The 19,755-nt window shown below is 37.2% G+C and overlaps 1 protein-coding gene across 2 annotated transcripts in view; it reads right to left on the bottom strand.

Annotated features, from left to right (window-relative positions):
• ME1 (malic enzyme 1) overlaps positions 1-19,755 on the bottom strand; it is a 154,974-nt gene that overhangs the window by 112,073 nt on the left and 23,146 nt on the right. The window contains exons 1-2 of one of the 2 annotated variants that reach the window (XM_063150572.1): positions 12,869-12,953; positions 3,862-3,995 (exon numbers count right to left, since the gene is read on the bottom strand). In XM_063150572.1, the coding sequence (XP_063006642.1) occupies positions 3,862-3,992 (131 nt within the window). In that variant the 5' untranslated portion in view covers positions 3,993-3,995; positions 12,869-12,953. Of the gene's footprint in view, positions 1-3,861; positions 3,996-12,868; positions 12,954-19,755 lie in introns of those variants that run through there. The other variant, XM_063150571.1, reaches the window with a different exon arrangement.

Genomic DNA, 19,755 nt, shown 5'->3' on the forward strand with positions numbered 1-19,755 from the left:
AAGCTGGAGGAATAGAATTTTTTCCTCTTACTGGTGTCGTTTTTGCCAAGCATCCCAGGCAATTGACTTGCTGCTGTTCCACATTCATTTTGTATATTTTGGTATTTCAGAGTACAACAGTTTCATGCTACAAGTTCACAACGGCATTTCAGCAGTGCCAAAACATGTCGTGCCATGGCACTAGCTAGCAACTTAGCTTTATGAATTTACACACACCCTCTTTCCAAGCAAAACCAGGCCCATCTTGCCAGAGTAAAATGCTGCCATACACAGCATTAATGTTTCATTAGATGATTCCTTTCTAAGGTATTTCACAGCTTCCACTCCTGCAATATCTAAACGCCTGTACTTAATCTTTGGTATTTGGACATAAAACACACAAGTACACACCTACTGCCAAGCTCCAGAAGGAAGACAACAGCCTCCCTTCACCTCTTTTCAATAACTGTTTCTACGGGAGCAAAGACTATGCCAGATGCATACTGCAAGAAGCATGGGAGTTTTCCCGAATTTAGGACATCTGTACTCAGTAGAAGACAATAACTGCATGCTCTTATGCAAGATTGTCCTTGAGTACCTGCCTTTACAGGGAGCCCCTGAGAGTTCAAGTTCCAGTTAAAACAGCCAAAGCTTCTAACATTCTTCATCAGTGAAGAGATTCAAGGAATAATTGTGTCAGGATCACATTCACTCTTCTTTAAAATTCTTTGATAGGATTATAAATATAGGAGACCAGAGTTCACATACTGCCTTGAGGACTGAGCTCACCACATGTAATGCACATGTTCTGCAAGCAGGCTCTTTACTGACATACTCCAATGAAATTGTCAGACATTTGACTTACAAACACCCCTGCAAGTCACATTTTGCACATGCAGATTTTTGTACTCTCAATTCACAGACAAATTTTATCTACAAAGGAGCCCAAGATGTCAATGTTTACAATCTTAAAAGGAATTATCTTCTTCATGCAAATGTTACCAAGTCTTTTCATCAGTGGTCTCAAATGCAGACTTCTGCATGTAACACAGTGTTATTTTGCTAAAAAAATAGAGAAAACATCACAGCTGTATAAAGCCCCAGTAATACCTGAGGATAATATTTTTTTATCAAAACATAGCATGACATGAATAGTCAGTTGAGATCTGCTGGGTGTTCAGACAGAGTATAAATATGATTTCTTAAAGAAAATGTTCCGCTTGGAGGGTACTTGTGGACTTATATAATTTAATATTCTTAAGGGATGACCTAACTTAATTTGCGCAATTTGCCTCAATCCAAGATTATCCCTGATAATTTGTTTCTTAACTACTATGGATGTGAGTTATGAAAGCATACACTAGCTGAGGTTGGAAAAGAGATTGCCTCATCTGATCCCCTCCTCAAAGCAGAGACAACTAGAGCAGTTTGCCCAGGGCCATGCTCAGTCAGGTTTGGAATCACTCCCATGGATGGAGATCCCACCAAAGCTTCTCCAGCATTACAAATGGGGCCACAACGTTTATTCACACTGTAAGGGGAAGGAGAAGATTCAAATATTTGAACAATTACAAAATTACAGCTGAGAAAATAGCGCAGACACACATCACAGAAAAAAACTGAAAAATAAACACAGCTATTCACTTTTTTTGGATGCTAATTACTAAAACCTTATTTGAAGTATTCTGACTAGTAGACACAGTGAGAAAAAAAACTAACTTGTAATAGCTTCAAGTTATTTCTGTGAATATTTCTCAGTTGAACGGCATCACTAAAACCGAATTAAGAAGAATAAATGTGTGCTGCAAAGCTGTACAGTACAATATAACCTCTATACTAAAGCAGGCATTATAATAAAACTGGCTTTATAGTACAAAATGGCAAGCTACAGTCGAATGTTCAAGACACATGGATGAAATAACTTCATGTTAGCGCTTCTGTTTTACAGATGTCTGGTCACAGGAGCAGGAAAAAAATTTCTTCCTGACCCAACTATGTATTTGGAAAAGAGAAAATGCCAAAGAAAACTCACAGGGGGGAAATAATGACACCAAGTTTTTGTTTAATTAAGTCTTTACAGATCTTAAGGTTAACAGGGGCAGTTTTGGAAGAATATTCTCTGAAGCAAATGTTTGTGGTTACATTTATTTATAACCACATTATATTTCTTTATGCTTTTGTATTATTTTTGTCTATCAAACATGGATTAGTTACATTTTAGAAAAATATTTCCTTCCCCACCCCCAAGACAGACAGGTTTATCTTTCCTTATTTTTTGACACAATGAATATAGCTGCAAAGTATTGCCACAATACTTGGAGACAGTTATTTTTGTTTCATTATTCCCAGTGCAATCAAAACTTCAGCATACAGTGTTTTACTGCAGTTCAAAAGGCACATCATTCAAAGTTTCAATACTCTGTCATTTAAAACTTCCTTCCTGAAGAAATTTTTCATTTTGGCAAAAAGCCACTTGAATATCCAGAATTTTTTGCTAACAAAAGCAAAGAATTAAGACACTAAAATACTGCTACGTTGAATAGCTAGATCTGTGACATTCCATCTGTGACATTTTGAGAAGCAGGAGTGCTTTTCTGCTATGATCTGAAGTAGGAGCAAAATTGTTTCCTAGTTAAAAAACTATATATAACAATGGGGTAAGATCTTTTTCCCTATCGATTTCAAGCTACAGGTGAAGAGAAATTCTGGCAATTCAAGCTGAAACAAGCAGTTGGAACTGCTTTAAATGTCCTGAAACACATGAAACAACAAGTTGTATCATGAAGGGACTACCTCAATGCAGAGTTAAAGAGGAGATAGGGACAGAAGAACAGAGAAAGTTTTCTCCTATGGTAACATCAATGGTTGAATCAGGGGGCTTCATGAAAATTTACTCTTTTCTATATGCAGGAACTCATAAATAGCCCAGCCTAGAAAGCTACTGCTCTGTGGTAATAACCAATAATGGCCTTCCTGAGAGCGCTGGAGAATAGTTAAACTACAAAAGACACACTTGCAAGCTCTTCACTTGCAAGGCAGGCTGTCCTCATCCTATCCTGACTCTATAAAAAACAAAGATTGTGGCAACTTGAAATTATAAAAAAGCCTTGTCACCAACAGATGGGTACCTAGAGGCCATATGTTACATACTGATAGGAAGACATTCCATGACAGAGAAAAGCAAGGCAGAGGGGGAAGAAATGACAAATTTTTGTTCGAGCACCTATAAAATACAATATTTTTTAGGAAAAAAAATTAAGTATTCATAAATACTTAAAGCCCTGTTGTCATCTTATTGCAGAAGTCCCACACCTTCGTGGTGATTTCTCATGGGCAGCACTTCACAGCACAAACTCCAACTCCCACCTCACCCAGCTAACCCACTCTTTTGTAGCACTCTTCTTACTGGACACAGCTGTGGCCTATTAAGGGCACGCCTGCTCCTAATCTTCGTGACTGGTACAGCTGCAACTCCTCACGTGTAAGATTACCTTCTGCACTGTTCTCTTACATTCTATCCCTCCACAAAGCCCTTTCCAGATTTTTTGCTTAAAAATACCCAAGCACAGCAATACTATGTTACATATTAGTTTTATAACATTTTTCAAATGTACTATTTTTAATGCATATGTATCTATATGCCTGTAAAGTGATTACTGACTTTTAGTTTCACATGTGTTCATTTGCTTCCAGTGACCTTTATCACCTGGTGATAATGACCAGTATCAATCATTTGGTTATCAAAGAAAATTCATGTGAACAGCTCTGGAAGATTAGAATTTTAAAGTAGGAGTTGATTTTTTTGGAATGTGAAAGTGGATTTTTTTATCAAAGTGACTCATAAATTGGTGAGTAGGATAAAGTTTCATAGCCATACTTTACCTGTCTAGGTCACATGTCAGCCTTTCAAAATTCTGAAGAATTGTATAAACCTGAGCGTCTTGACCAAGAAAGCAAGGTGGCAATAATCCATGAATATTCAATTGTTGCCTCTCCTCCAAGGTAAAAGCCATGCCCTAAAAAAACAAAAAGAAAAATAAAACTCATGTATAGATGTACATAAGAGATAATCATTCTGAGAAAACTTCTGCAGAAAATCATAGTCCGGGAACATCAGCAACTTAAAATCTATTTAAAATTAAACAGAATTTATAATGGTGCAATTATTTTGGGAAAAAGGTTTTATTGAGCCATAAAAGACCTGTACAAATACAATAACTCCATCTCAGCACAGAACTAGCTAACATCTCCTGAGTAGCCCAAGTGTAGCACCCGCAAAACTGCTAAATTACAGCTGAAGAAGGAAGCAGCCATATATTCACTCCACTCATTTTCAGCTTTTAATGAGGTCTGTCTGTCCAAAACATCTTCAGAAATTACCCAAGCTACTGTAAGAAAGATGGTGCATTTACAACAGAAACATGAGTGTGGGTTTAGCATACCAGCATCGAGCACTCTGGCTGCTGAAGCTTTACTCTGCTGTGCTAACTACAGCCAGTTAGCTTGCTTACCTAGACAGGTTCTTTGTTTCTGTTTTTGTTGTTTTTTTTCTCAGAAATTGGGTTTGATTCACATGGAACAAAAATATATTACAAAATATTCCTGTATCTTACTAGGCTACATTTCGTACACCATTTTTAATCTAAATTTTGAAGAGGTTATGTGACTGTGACTTGAAAAAAGTAGGAACAAAGCCCTAAAGCAACCCCATCACACTATCTGCTCTATAATTACATTAATCAAGTTGTTACCTTAAGTGAAATGACGACTCAAGAAAAAGAAATATCTTATAATGAACCCTTTACAAAACATCAAACATTTCCAAAATGTGTTTCTCCTTTCCTAGACAGGAAATGAAGGGAAAGCAAGTTTAATAAAGATGAGCAACTGTTTTGCTGTAGCTCTCCACGTAAGTGAGATCTCATTTTCAAATGTGTACACAAAGGCTGCATTTTTTTCCCTAATGAACTTTCTGTGGCCAGATAGGTCATGAATGTCTTCAGCTGCTATCCCATCTTGAAAAATCATGGAAGAAGTAAGAGTCAACACTCGTCACAAGTTATTCAGTGTTGATCCCCCTTATCTCCACTAGACTTTTTTGGGCTTAAAAAAGCCACATGTGCTCATGCACACTTCAGAATCAGTTACAAGTGACTGGACTTCAGGGAGTTGCATAGTTTTAATGGATCTTCTCAAGCTAGTAGTAAAGTGACAATCCAGTTATTCTCTGCAATTCTCCTTTCCCCTGTTTCCATTAGTCAAATGGAATGAAAAAAATTTCTGAATGTCTGTGTTTGGCTTTACATTAGGAATAAAATATGGACTTTAATTACTATAATAGGGTTTCCCCCCTTACTGGAAAATATATCTTATTTTAAAACAAACACATGTGTTACATCTTGCCAAATGCCTTTTTCAAAGAGTACTTCATCTTGGAATAGTCTATTCTCCATGTATTACTACAGCTTTATAGTCAGTGTTAATTTCTTTGGTTACTTCGAAAACACAGCACCCACCTACACCCCTAGGATTTATTTGGTTAGAAAATCCTTTACTTGAATATTCCTCTTTGGCATAGATATTATTAGTTCTTCAAATTTCCAAGATGGAATGTTAATTCTTTTCTTTCCCCCTCAGATCCCGTATTTACTCAGAAGAAAAGAATTATCATTAAAATATATCACCTGATAATTTAATAAGAGAAGGCCATTTTATGAAATAAGTGTATCCTATTCCATCTGCTTATAATAGGGAAGACTTCAACTATGTAGGACTTATGGTTTATGTCTAGATTTCTTGACTAGCCTTGGACTTTCTTTTCTACATAAAAATCCTTATTTTTTTCCTGCTTGAAGTGTTGTTTCCCAGCCATCCAGCAGAGAGGGCTCTAGGTCCAGCTTGGTTTACACACTCCTTTCCCTCCCAGAGAGGCATATTTTATCCACACCTGGCTGGGACAGACTTCTGACATCTAGCATCCAAACTATTATAAACTACATAGATATTTTTATTCTGTAGCTTGTATTACAAACAAAATTTTAAAGAAGAACAACAGTATGACAATCTAAAAGCAGCATAAAGGCAAGAGATCACAACCATAAATATTAGCCTCTGCCAAATTAGTTTTGATTTATTCACTGCTTTTTGCTTCATATACATCACAAAGATGAAAAGTATAGTTATTATCAACCTTCCCAGTTAAGAGTTTGCAATTCTTCAAGAGCTGTATTTCATATGTTTCATTATATGCTCTCGTTTGCTTTTGGCAAAACTAAGTTATTCTTCGGCCACCTTATTTACCTTCCTTTCTCAAAGGTCAAAACTTTGGTTAATTTACTTTGTTGCTCTTTACATATAAATACCCTTTCATATGCTCAGATTTACAAAGAAAGCTGAGTTTTCAAGAAATTTAACTCATTGCAAATACATTTAATTTTGAATTTGTCTCTCCATTTGTAATGTTGTGATGTTTTGCAATTGTAGCAGTGATTTCTATTACTGCACATCATTCAGTACTCTTTCATTATTTAATGTCTGTGGGTTTATCAACTCCACTCTTAACTGTCTGTCTTCTGCTCATAATCTCTAATCTCCCAAAGCCCCTCACCTACAATGTTGGTGTAGTGCAGTTACACATAGATCAATACCCTTCTTCAGATGCAGTACTGAAAAAGCACAAAACAGAATAAACAGCACAGCATCATGTTGTATCAGACAGCTTTCTGCACTAGCTTTCAACTGAATTTTCAAGTGGTGCTTGAAAAGACAGCATATTCAAAATACTTCAAGAGCCATCTCAGCCTCTATTCACAGTGAACAGAGACAAGTTTCCTCTCTTAATATAAACTAGATTGCCCTGACACAGTTTTTCTTCAGATAGAATACCCAAAGCTCATATAATTGCTAGGTTTATATAAACCTCTCTAGAAAAAGAGAATGTACTAAAGCAATATGTGCATCCTGTCCATGCACTAATGAGATTCAGCTTTACTAAAAGGGCAGCCAGTATTCATTGCAGGGATCCTTCTCCAATTTCTCCCAAGACCTAGCCATCTTTTGTTCTAGTAAATCAAAACTTTCTTTTTAAAAACTCCGACTCATTTGGAAGGATAGCTCATCTCCTGTTGGTGTGCCACAAAAGTTTTAGTCTAAAAGCATGTAGAAGGAGGCTGGCTTAGAAGAGGAAACTATGCCCACATCCAAGGTTCTCTATCTCAGTGACTCTTTCATCAGTCTCTGGAAGGGAAAAATCAAGGCTCACAAGACTTCAGGGGTTCAGGAGACAACCACCAACAGCAGTACTCAAGCTCAAGTACTTGCATGTGTATTTGAGCCTCCTGTGTCTGTGAAAGGGGAGGAAAAATGAGGAGGAAGGTGAAAAGGTACAGCAAGGATGTGTCTCTGGAAGTACCATAATCTCTGAATTGCTGGTCTAACATACTGCTAGAGGAAAATCAGAGTCTCCAGAGTATTTTGGGGATGGACAAGCAGGTTCATCACTGTCTCAGAGTCCATAAAAAAGGAAAAAACTCTCTGTTAAAAAACTCATTCTGTATATCTAAATCACAAAAGCACAGTGAACAAATTCCAACGATACTGTGTAAAAAAGCACACAAGTCTGAGGGACTCGGCTATGCTCAACATCTGCTGCCGCAGCCGGAAAGAGGAGAGATGGCACCTCGCCACTCCTTGCAGGCTCCCACCACAGCAGCTGGTATCCCTGAGCAGAGGCCAGGAGCGCTCTGCCAGACAGAGCTCTCAGAAAACTCCACAGCTGCCTGCAATACTTGTCTGCTCCAGATCTGAACCATTTCTTTTTAACAAGTGGACTACAGAACCCCACAATCCCATTCTTAAAAATTCCATTCTTCAAAACAAACGAAGAAAAAAAGGACATGCAAACAATGCTTCTGGAAAGACTGAAAACATTCTTCAATTACTAGGGAAGAGATTTTTCCCCAATACATCCCAAATAAAGAATCAGTGGCATCACTTCTAGTTGCCAGTCACACATCATCCCACGCTGCTCACACCACTTCATGCACAAGTCTCCAGGAGAAATTCAACTGCAGAACTAGATGCAGTCCTTAGGAAATCATGATCTTTGGTATGCATGACTCTTTGCAGGCAATTCTTTTGCTGGTCAAGCTTTAGCCTTCAGCAATTTTGGCTTTTCATACTACACTAGTACTGTTAGGGAGGAATCCAAGTCAAAATTGGTTTCTTTTAAGGAAAACATCTTTGGCTGAGGAAGCAAAAAAATGTATACATAGTCCTGCTAGGTATGAGCTACATAAAAACAGTTTCAGACACCTAATGTCATAAACATTTAGCATCAGAATATTAAAAAACCCACACAAACAAACCAACTAAAACCACAACTCTTCAAAATTTCATACATTCAAAGAAATTTTTATAAAACCTCTATAAAAATATAGAACATATGGGTTTTCAAGCATTTAAAGGTACATTTAAGAGTTTAATGATCTGCAAATCCCTTTGAGATATTTTATATAATTTGTGTTTTTAAAAAAGTCACCTTATGAACAGGCAAAAATAAAGTTTTACAAGCATTTCCTCTCCATTTTTCACTTTTATTCTCCAAACATGACTTCAGAAAAATCAGATAAATACTTCTAATACTTCATGCCCAACTCATGTCAAGGCAGAATACACCAGGAAATACTTAGAATAACTAATCTGAGCACAACACTCCATAATGAACTCATTCTGCTGAAAACAAATGTGGTTCATGGCAAGAAATTGGTGTTGGAGCAGTACATATGGCTAAAGATGTTTCTTCCGTTTTCTCTACCCATACTTGTCATGACTGCCAAAAAATATTACAAGCAGAGGCAGCTAATGCAGCTATCTGGGCCAACACCTCTCCTGCAACCAGTGCCCTTAGACCACCATTCCCAGGATGTACCCCAGCATCTAAGAAAAGGGACTGATCTTTTAATGGTGCAAATTCACATACAGTTTTGTGTTAAGGTGATTTCTTTTGGACCTGAAGAAAAAAACATTTCTGCAAAATGTCAGTTTGCATTAACTTAGAGATTCATGTTTCTTCTTAAGAATATTTGCTGTTAAGTCTACATAAAAAAAGAAGGGCTTGAATAGCTGAGCCTTGTTTCAATTAAAGAAAACCAAAATCCTCATTATTAAAATTTTAGAGAAAAAAAATCCTTTCAAATGGTGTTTAAGAAGGCTAGGGAGAAAGACAACCAATACAAATTGATAAGAAGAAAAAATATGCTCAACAGCAGAAAGTTATGACAGTTCAAGGATGAACAGCATAGAGTTAAGATATGAAAACTGACTATGAAAATACAATTTTTCTGCTGCAACCATCTGGTAACACATACAGATGACAGCTTTGCTTTCAGGACCAAAGGACAACGATAACCATTTATAATGTACACTTTATTTGAAGTATCATTAGACTGCAAGTAGGAAAGTCACAATGCGACAGATCTGCTATCAAAATGTTATTTTTCCCCAAAACTATGCTCAGGTTCTCTTATCAGGCATTTCATGAGGCATATTGGTTAGTTCTGGATTATGCATCTCAGATTAAGGTTTAAAAATCAGTATACTGACTAGTGATTAACAGTCCATTAGATTCTCTGGCAGAGAAAAGGTAGTTTTCTTGCCTTTCTACAGTACCTAACACACAGATCTTGTACAGGTCTTGCCCTACAGCTGAAATCCCTGAATTAGCAATGAATCCTGCTAATTAAGTGCCTTCACTGGAGTTTGAAAAGCCAGACACTGACAGGCATCTACCCTGGTTAAGATGAGGAACGAGAAAAGCTAGAGAAGGAAGACTGGTGAAGTGTAAACAGCAGAATCCAACTGAGATACAGCACTTGTGCTCCTTTTGATAAGCCCCCATGCAAAGGCATCCATCCATCAGGACCTGTCAGACTGTGAGGCATGCTGAAGGCAAATTAAAAAAAATAAAATACAATAGCTGATGGGCACAGCTCTGAAAAGAAGAAAGAAAAGAAAAGAAAAGAAAAGAAAAGAAAAGAAAAGAAAAGAAAAGAAAAGAAAAGAAAAGAAAAGAAAAGAAAAGAAAAGAAAAGAAAAGAAAAGAAAAGAAAAGAAAAGAAAAGAAAAGAAAAGAAAAGAAAAGAAAAGAAAAGAAAAGAAAAGAAAAGAAAAGAAAAGAAAAGAAAAGAACTGTCCTAGTTTCAGCTATAAAATGCCAAAAGGCACAGGTTTTATGCACTTTTCTTTAAATACAGGTTTTTAACAAGTACTTTAAGTTGAAAAACTATATTGTAACATTTGGCATTTATATTTCAAAACCGTTTTTCGAGATTTGTGGTAGATCTGCTGCAGTGTATTTAACACACAATTTTTTTCTCTAGAAACATCAAGTGACCTGAAGCCTACTCATAGCTCAATTCTAAGTCCATAGGATTTTCAAAAACAAATGCAAAAAGTCAAGTCAACAGGGGAAACTGAAACAAAAGTCAAAACCAGCTTCCAACAAGATAAATACAGTAGCTAATACACACACCCATGGACTTAGGACTCAAAACAAATGCAGATGGCCAGAAGGAGATCAGACTTCTCTTGGCAAATCCATCAAGGGAATGTGTGGGCAGCTTGGCAGCCATGCCGTGAGCTGATTCAGTGATTGCACACAAGCATGATTCAGACCAGCACAGTATAAATGACACATCACAACATTCTTATTTTTACAATCCTTTAAGCTAAGGTAAACAATTATCTGAACATAAGCAAGCAAACCAGTTTTAAGAAACTATTTCTATATATGTGTTTTATTATACACATACAGACTAAAATCTTTTTGCATTGCATAATCTCCCCTCACCCTAATTTTGAGAAGACTGTATTAAACAAACAGCAGGCAGTAACAAATAAACAGTAAAAGAAGTCACCAAGATAATGAAGTACAAAAATATATCGCATGCTGCGCTTTAATGTAGGATGATGGCTTGGGTCTAGTTAAAATTCTAAATTTAGTTATTCATATGCAATATAGGTACCTATCCATCTGTGATAATTACAGGATAAAGTAAAGTTTAGAATAGGTACCTTGCAGTCACTAATCCAAACTGCTCCGATTACTATACTGACTTCAGACCAAATTCAGATTTACACACATAAGCACTTCCTGAGAACTGGCAAGTTCAAAGGTATTGGAGCAATCAACATTGCTCATTATGGCAATAGTATCAAGTATAAATCCACTGCAGAGCAGGCTATCACAGCACCAGGCAACAGCCAGGCACAACGCTCCTCTGCATCTCAGGGGCCACTAATTGCCTGTACGTGGCTGCTACGCCAAGCCTCTACCGCCCTTTTGACTCCTCAATCCACATGTCCTGTTGAAAAACCGCATTACTCTGAATTATTCATACTGTTTGGGATACTTAATCCCAAAGCAACTAGAAAAATTGCTAGAGCTGCATTTGTGCACTTTCAAATGAGAGCTGGCTGTCTGAAAATGTGGCTGTCTCCCTATTGCGGCTCCCACCAGGGAGCTAAAATGAACACAGGCATGAGCAAACCGGGAGCAATGGATGTGGCCATCTTTCACTAACAACAACACCCTGATTCTGTTTGTAAGGGCAGCTAAATTAATAACAGGCTTAATAATTAATATCAGCTGTGGTCTGTGTGTCTCCTGACTCAATTCCCTAGCAGAGACATCCCACCAGTGAAGAGAGACCTGTCTTGGCTCTCTTGGTTGCCCCTAGCAGAGACAGAACAGCTGCCTAAAACACAGTTTAAACTACAGAGCCAGAGAAGCCGAGCAAATATTCTTATGCTGGGATTTGGGTTTTTTGTGGTTTGGTTTTGGGTTTTTTTTTTGTCCCTGGATATTTCTGAGCCATTTTTATTCTTTTATAACTCCTTTGGGATGTACTGACCCTCAGAGAATACTACTTGGGAAAGCTCTGCCTATGGGAACCAGCCACAAGAGCAGTTTACCACATCACTTACAAACTTGCTGAGTGTGTTCTTATGACAGATTTTAATTTTCAACATGGTTTATCTATGCTATAGATTAAAAACACTGGTTGTAGGCCACTTCAGAGCTCTAGCCCCCTGGATGAAGCATGGTAACAAAAATAATTTTGATAATTACCACCTTTGTCAATACTGTTTGTCTTCTAAAGATGCATCAATGCGTAGATTTATTTTTAGATATTAAATTTATATAATAATAGCATAATAAATTATAATTTGAAAAATAGTTGGTTTTTTAAAATAAAGATGCAAAAATAAAAAGAAGTGTTACTAGACCATACCTGAAATTCTACTTAAAATAATAATTTATTTGTATAGTAGATGCTAGGAGTCAGTTCCCTCTATCTGTAATATGTAACTCAAATCAAAGGATGCTTGCAATGCTATCAGTGGAATAACTGACATGGAATCCCTATTTACAAAGGGAATTTAGATTAAAATAATGACAGCTGACATCAAATATATTGTTAACCAGAATTATGCCAAACAAAACACCAAATAATACCTCTCTAACTGTACAGTTTTACAAATAAAGCACAGTCGCCAGGCACGCAGTCTCCAACATACAATATTTACATTTGCAAAATCAGGTGTTATTTGAGAGTCAGGCATGATTTTCATGTAAGTAGGAGAGGAATTTCAGTAACTGCCAAAAATTCCATCTGTCTGAAATAAGTACTTAACCAAATACAGGTTAGTAAGCCCTGAAATCCTGAGGGGATTTGATAAACCTGATATGCTTAACAGATTTTATTGTTGCCTTTCAGAGACTGAACAGATTATCAACCACTGTATTCTAGGCTTCTGATAGGACTAAGCAACTAATTTCATTTCACCGGCATGATAAACAATTAACAAAAACAAATATTTTAAATACCGTAACACAGAGTTGTGTGGAGCAGAGAAGAGTCTCGATGCTGTGCCCTTGGCTTCTACTACTGCTGCAGTGGCGCACGCTGTCCCTGCTGTCCCAGGCGGTGACAGGGGCGCTGGCCAGCCGGGCGAACCACAGAGCTGAGACCCAAGAGCCGCCGCACTGTCGCGCTGAGCAGCACCAGGCACACAGATTAGCAGGTCACTCATGGCTAGTGTCGTGTTTTACTGTGCCTAAAGAGATGTGTCTGCTCAAAATCAGTCCTCTGGGCACCCTCCACAGACTGAGGGAAGTGGGACCTTAGGTGGTGCCCCTTTCTCTTTTTTAGGATTATAATGAACTATTTCAGACAAAATAAATTACATTAATACTTTCCATTGTCATAGGTAATCCTATAATTATAGTATTTCTATTACCACAGCCTGGTAATGTGACCTGTAAGCCTTTCTATCACATACATTTATTGCATATATTGCACACCTATCAAGCATTTCTATCACATACATTTATTGCATATATTGCACACCTATCAAGCATTTCCCATTCTACAGATGGAAACTTATTTTAATTATCTCAGTCTAAGGGGTGGTAGTACGTGTAAACATGAAAAAAGCCTACCCAAACTATTTATTTGGGAGCTTGTTACATCCAACCTTGGCATTTCTTCTCAGAACTGGGCAGTACTCTGAAACCAAATATAAAGCCAGATGAAAAATTTACAGTCTGAATGGACCTGATCTATAAGCACATTGCTATCAAACAGATGGACAGGCATTCAATTTTTGCTGTAACCACAGGCATCCTACTTACAATACTCTCTTGAAAATACTTTTCTTCTTGCTGAAAAGTCACTGAAGATTCATGTTATCATGAACAAAATGACAAAAAAAAAATTGTCAACTTAAAAGTTTGAGTAAGCTCACTATTATTTTTCCATTTTGAATTCTTAAACATGCCATCTGGCCATCAATAGCCACAGTTATTAGAACCACAGGCTGAAACTATTACAGCATCTGAAATAGCAGCTATGGGATAGACGAGTACACGTTGTCATGTATCATACACCTTCCTGAAAATTGTAATCTTACCTGAACTTTGCTACAACTTTGTTTGGTTCCACCCCTTTAGATTAAGGCAGGAGGAAAATACAATGAAGGGCCAGATAGACTGAGAAGGCAAACTCTTTAAAACTCAGCAGGGAAAAAAAGACACAACTACTCCAAAACTTTAGTGTGAGCTCTAATTTTGTAACCTAAAATTGTTACTTAACCAGTTCTACAGAGACAGCAAAGTCATGCAAAGCCTTACAGAGTATGCAAAAAGTTAGCTGATTGAAGTAAGACATCTTCTAAGAGCAGAACAATTCCATTTAAAACTGCTGCACCAGCTGCATTCATACAGCTCTGCTTTTGCCAAGACACAACCTGCATATCAATAGTATCTGCTTGCATAGAAAAGATTAGATTGAAAAAAATTGCAGAAAAAGCTGTGATAAAATAGGGTATATCACTTTTCTTTTTATTTGACTGCTGTCCAAAAGAGCTTGACTCATCAAAGCAAACAGTAGACTGAAGGAAAGTGAGCATTATGGAAATAAAATCTGAGTGGTAGTTAAGGAAAACAGCCAATATAAAACCATCTGAATTTGCTATCAGGCACACAAGAGCTCTACCTGAAAGAAAATTCACGAAGGTGGAAAAATGACAAGAATCCCCTCCCAGGAGACCCAATGCATTTCAAGTTGCTACCACTTTCAAAGCAAATCTAGGATTAGTTGCCCTTTTGTCTAACTGTGCCACATACAGAAATTAGAGTCTAAAACAACACAAAAAGTAAAACTAGACAGAAAAAAATCCACCAAAAAACCACCAAAACAAAACAACAAACAACAAACCAAGAACCAAACCCTTATGTTAAAAAGAAATTTTCTATGTTGATGTTGAAAAATGTAACCTGACAGTAAACATTAAACACAAGTCTATTTGAATCTGAAGGAAATACTGCTCCTCTATTCCAACTTTTCACATTTCCTATAGTCTAACTATGCAGACCCATTATAAGCTTTTTCTAGCTACATAACAGAATAACTGCTCCCTTTCCTCAAAGAAAGTATGATGCCAGACCCATCACTTGTATAAAACAAGAGTATCTTGTTTAAACCTAATTAATCTGGAGTGAGCTTTAACCACTGTCCTTGGCGAAAGCTTGTTCTGGACACACTGAAATAGCAGACCTAGAAACACAGCATCTACACAAGACAGTGTGGAGCAACCAGGAACACAGAGGAGGAGAAAGTTTTGAGACATACTGGCAAAACACAGTATTTTCAGACTAATAGCTAAGGCATAAAAAAAAAAAAAAAAAAAAACCAAAACAAAAAAGCATTTATGCAGTGAAGGCAGAGTAAAATAAAATTACAGATCTAAGGAAAGTATTTCTTAAGTCTGACATGGGGTCTTTACGCTTGAGATACCTATGCACAACGTATTTTAGGCAGCAATAAGAGATGTACTCCGGTTAAGAAAGATGAAGGATCATCAATTTTCACCAATTTTATAACCTTTGCAATGAACTACAAATTAAGTCTGTCCATTTCTTAAAACCTTTCAACAATCCAGAGTAATGTTAACCAGACCAGTAACACCAATATTAAGTCCCTTTCATGCAAAATTGAACAAAAAATCCACTAACAAAATCAACTTGGAAAGACATTTGAATTTTATTTGTTTATTAATTTCCACATTACAAACCAGCACATGAAACTTATTTTATTAGTTCCTAAAGTTCAAATAGCATATTCTTGTTACAGAAAATGGAAATATGCAAAAGACCACAGATACTAAGGGCTATATTAAGAAAAAAATCCTCCCCAACAAAGTCCTAACTGAAATCCATGTCCCAGTGGATCCACAGCTCTTGAACATGAAGCATCCCTTCCAGCCCTGATCACCCAAGGGGAAATTTCCTATGGGGCACATTAACTTTCTGTGCATTGTTATGCAAATGGAGGAGGGGGTGCTGGTTGTTTCACATAGAAAGTGCAGACACTTTGCTGCTTTAATTAAATGAATTTTAGTGTTCACCAGGTACCTGGTGGTCAAAAGACCAGCTGATGAAGAAAACCATTGTACAAAAATATTAGTTCACCTAGAACAAGCAATATAGCCATAGCCATCACTATGGTTTTGTTAGTTTTACTATTTCTACACATATTTGAGAGTGTATCTTATTTCCAGGCTCACAGTAAGTAGATACACTTCAAATGCATTTGTAGCACACTATTACAGGAATTCCCATGTGAGAATGTCAAAGATCTGCACTGTCTTCTAGGACAAAAAATAGGGAGATAGGAAAAGAAACAGTAACAAGTAAACCCAGCACAGACAAATTTTGACACTAACACAAAATTTTCCATTTCTAGGTGTCATGCTTTTTCTCTAGAAGATTAAAGGATCACAATAAAATGGCTGAAAAGCTCATATAACAAAACACATACTTTTTTTTTCTGAACTCAAATGGCAAAACAAATGGAACCAACAGTATTTCAAAGAGCACAAAAATCTGTTCTTTAGTTTTAGTCAACCGAACTGCCTTTGGGGGGTTTAGACAGCTTATGGTAGGAACTTGAAATGGAAAAGTAGACCAAATTCATTGTGGTGGTTGAACCTTGGCTATTTATACTGTAGTGACCCTGCCAGATGCTAGTCAGACCATTTCATGAGCAGGCGTAGGAGCCTTCAGATATTCACAATCACTCCTGATGATTATGTACTGAGAGCTTAATGGCAAGCTTCACAACAAAACAAAATCCTTCATTTCACCACTGGTCTTGACTGCTTTGGCAAAGGTTATGCTACTTGCTGTGTGAAGTGGGAGTGGCAACCTTCCAAACCAGGATGACTGGTTTCAAGAGGGACTAGTTAGACCCTCCTTCTGCAAAAGTGCTGGTCTCAAAAGTAGTTTCTGCTGTTGTACAGAAGCAGCAGTTTTAAGTCTCTCAGCACAGCAAAGCAATCCTTGAAAGAAACAGATTTCTTTCACTAGTACTGGCATGCAAAATAAGACCATATGTCTAAGCTATAATATGCAAGATTTTCCAAAGACAGCTTATTTTTCTAGTAGGAAATGTAATTTACATAGACTGAACTTTAGGATTCATTTACAAGATTCATGAGAAAAACTGGCTTCCTTATAGTATAGAAAAACCACTGCTCATAGGGAGCAAGCTTTAATACTGCAAAGTCACTAGCCTTACTGGGGACACCAACCCAATTTAGTTATGTTTATCTGCCTCTCACAGTGGCCAGAAGGAGTAGCTGACTTTTCTGGAAAAGAAGTAAGAACAGTAAAGGCACAGCAAGGAGCTGCTGCTGAAAGAGCATGACAGTAAGCAGAGAAAGCAAGCCAAACTGGTGTGGCTGAGAGCACTGGGGATGGAAAAGTTAAGCAGAAGGCCGAAGCAGATGGGGAATGAAGAGCCAGCAGAGCAAGTGAAACAGTAACAGGATTTATTTTCAACGAATAACTGAAAGAGAGCTCATAGGTAGGAGTCATGGACTAAATAAAGCAAGTCCAACCTGCGTAAGGAACACTAAGATCAGAGAACACACGAATGCAAATGTGAAGGCTGAAGAAATGAAGCTCAGATGAAGACAAGAAGGAAAAAACAGGTGCTGCAAGTAATTGTGCCAGAAGAGCTTTGGACTGCTGCAATCTGCTTCACACACACTGCACACACAAAGAACCTTACTCTGCCGTCTGTTCCTAATTATGCCTGGACTGAAAGCTCAAATCACACTGCAAAAGGCAACATTTCTTTTCCCTGGCAGGGGTGGGCAGCATTATCCCACTGGAAGCTCACAAGGATGAATCCAGAACCCCAGGCAGCTTTCAGCGGGAATTACAAATCACACAAGTTGGAGGGGAATATGAGGGTCCCTCAAACAAAGCAGGTACCCAAAACACATCACCAGTGGGGAAAGCATCTCACAGTCTGGCAAATTTTTAAAGCTGAAATCTTTAAATTGCTGTGTTGAACCAGAACTATTTATTAGTCTTCTGTAAAATGAATGCTTTTGTTTAAGAGCTTAAACTAGTCAATCATTAGCAGCACTATAGAAAACATTAAAAATCCTTCTACTAGATACTTTTAATTCATTCCACATGTGGGAGAATGAACTGAGAGACATTCAGAGATTTCTAACCTTTTACACTCTAAAGTAGGGATACAGGTTGTGAAAGGTATATATGTGACTCAAATAAACACAGATAATTAGAAAATTCTGATTGTATGTGTCCAGAATCCACATTTATTCTGTTACATATACAGACATATTCTTGAAAAACTAGGTAACTTCCTCCATAGATTAGACAATTTGCCAAAGAAACATCATCTGGCACAAACCACAGAAGAAAAACATGATTTTGAAGTAAAAGTAATTAAGTCTCAAAGTTTTTAGTTTGGGTTGCTACCTATGATAATATGGGATCTAATGTTTGTCATTTCTCAAGTGTCAGCGACAGCCAAGTTTGCTACCTAAAAGTAGGTCAGGAGAACCTCTTGGCTGGGCTCAGGCAGCTCTGCACATCAGTAGATCTTGTACTAACAACTGTGTCAAGTTTGAATGCCTTCTCACTCTTTGCTATCAGTTACACTGTTAAAGAAATCTGCCTGTTCAAAACCAAAAACCAGTCAACTCACCTCCTTCCAAGAGGAATTTTACATTACAGGAAATTCAGAAACCTCCAGAAATAAAACATATTTGCTTGTTTATTTGTTTCAGATGAAACCTTAAGTGAAAATAGACAGCACTGGCGTAAGTCCACAGTAAAATTCCAGAGATTCAGCATACCTTCTAACCCATTAACACAAAACTTATCTAGATCATTACATATGTTCTCACTCACTTCAGACAAATGCACAATATTACAATAATCACCTTTGCTTATTCTGTTTACAAAACAACACTAATTTCTTCCTGCTCTTTGCATTCCATAAGCTTTCCAAGCATTTGTACTGATTTTAGGTGTATGGTCTGATTTCAGGGGTGGATTATTTAATAAAGAAATTGTAACATTCATAAATAATACTGCAGGCAGCTTGAATAAAATCCAAGTAAAAGAAAACATATCACTATATATCTTCTTCTTCCTCCATCATCTCTCCACAAATCCAACCACATGTTGGGTTCTGAAACAGCTGACCAGAAATTGAAAATATCTGCTCAGGTTAGCACTATTTGATAGATAATTATCACTGGAGAGGGAGCAGGTCTAGACTGCTTCCTATTGTTTGATTTGTTTTTAAATTTACTTTTTTTCCTTCTAAAGAGAGGTAACCATTAAAATATATCATGAGCTTTCTCCAAAGTTAGATAGGAAAAAAGTCATGCCAACATCAGAGAGTTTTAAGAGGCTGCAATTCAGATGCCCTACATAGGCTTGTTTTTAGGGGCAGATGTATATTAACTGAAAAATTCCCAAACTGCTCTTTGATAAGAGCACTCAAAAAAAAAACTGTTTTAGTTATTACTTTGTTGATGCAATGAACTCACACATCACTTAATATTTTCCTGGCAGCTAAAGCCCCCATTAAAGCAATTACAAACTTTACATGTAAAGTATTTGATTTAGAAAAAAATTTTGCCCTTAAGTTGATAGAATGTCCATGAGAGATATAAAACCACAGATGACAAGACTTTACCCAAGTCCCTGTTGGGTTGAGAAATAAAAAGCAGAACAGACAAGAAATAATAGGATTTCTTGGGTTGATATCTTTTAGTAGCACCTAACATGCACATATTTGGCACTTTGGCTGTATCAAAGTGAAAAGAGAAATTCTGCCATTAACCAGATAATTCACAGTCCCACATAACCCATAAAACCACTGC

This window comes from Melospiza melodia, chromosome 3 (assembly GCF_035770615.1).
Source record: "Melospiza melodia melodia isolate bMelMel2 chromosome 3, bMelMel2.pri, whole genome shotgun sequence".
Taxonomy (NCBI): Eukaryota; Metazoa; Chordata; class Aves; order Passeriformes; family Passerellidae; genus Melospiza; species Melospiza melodia.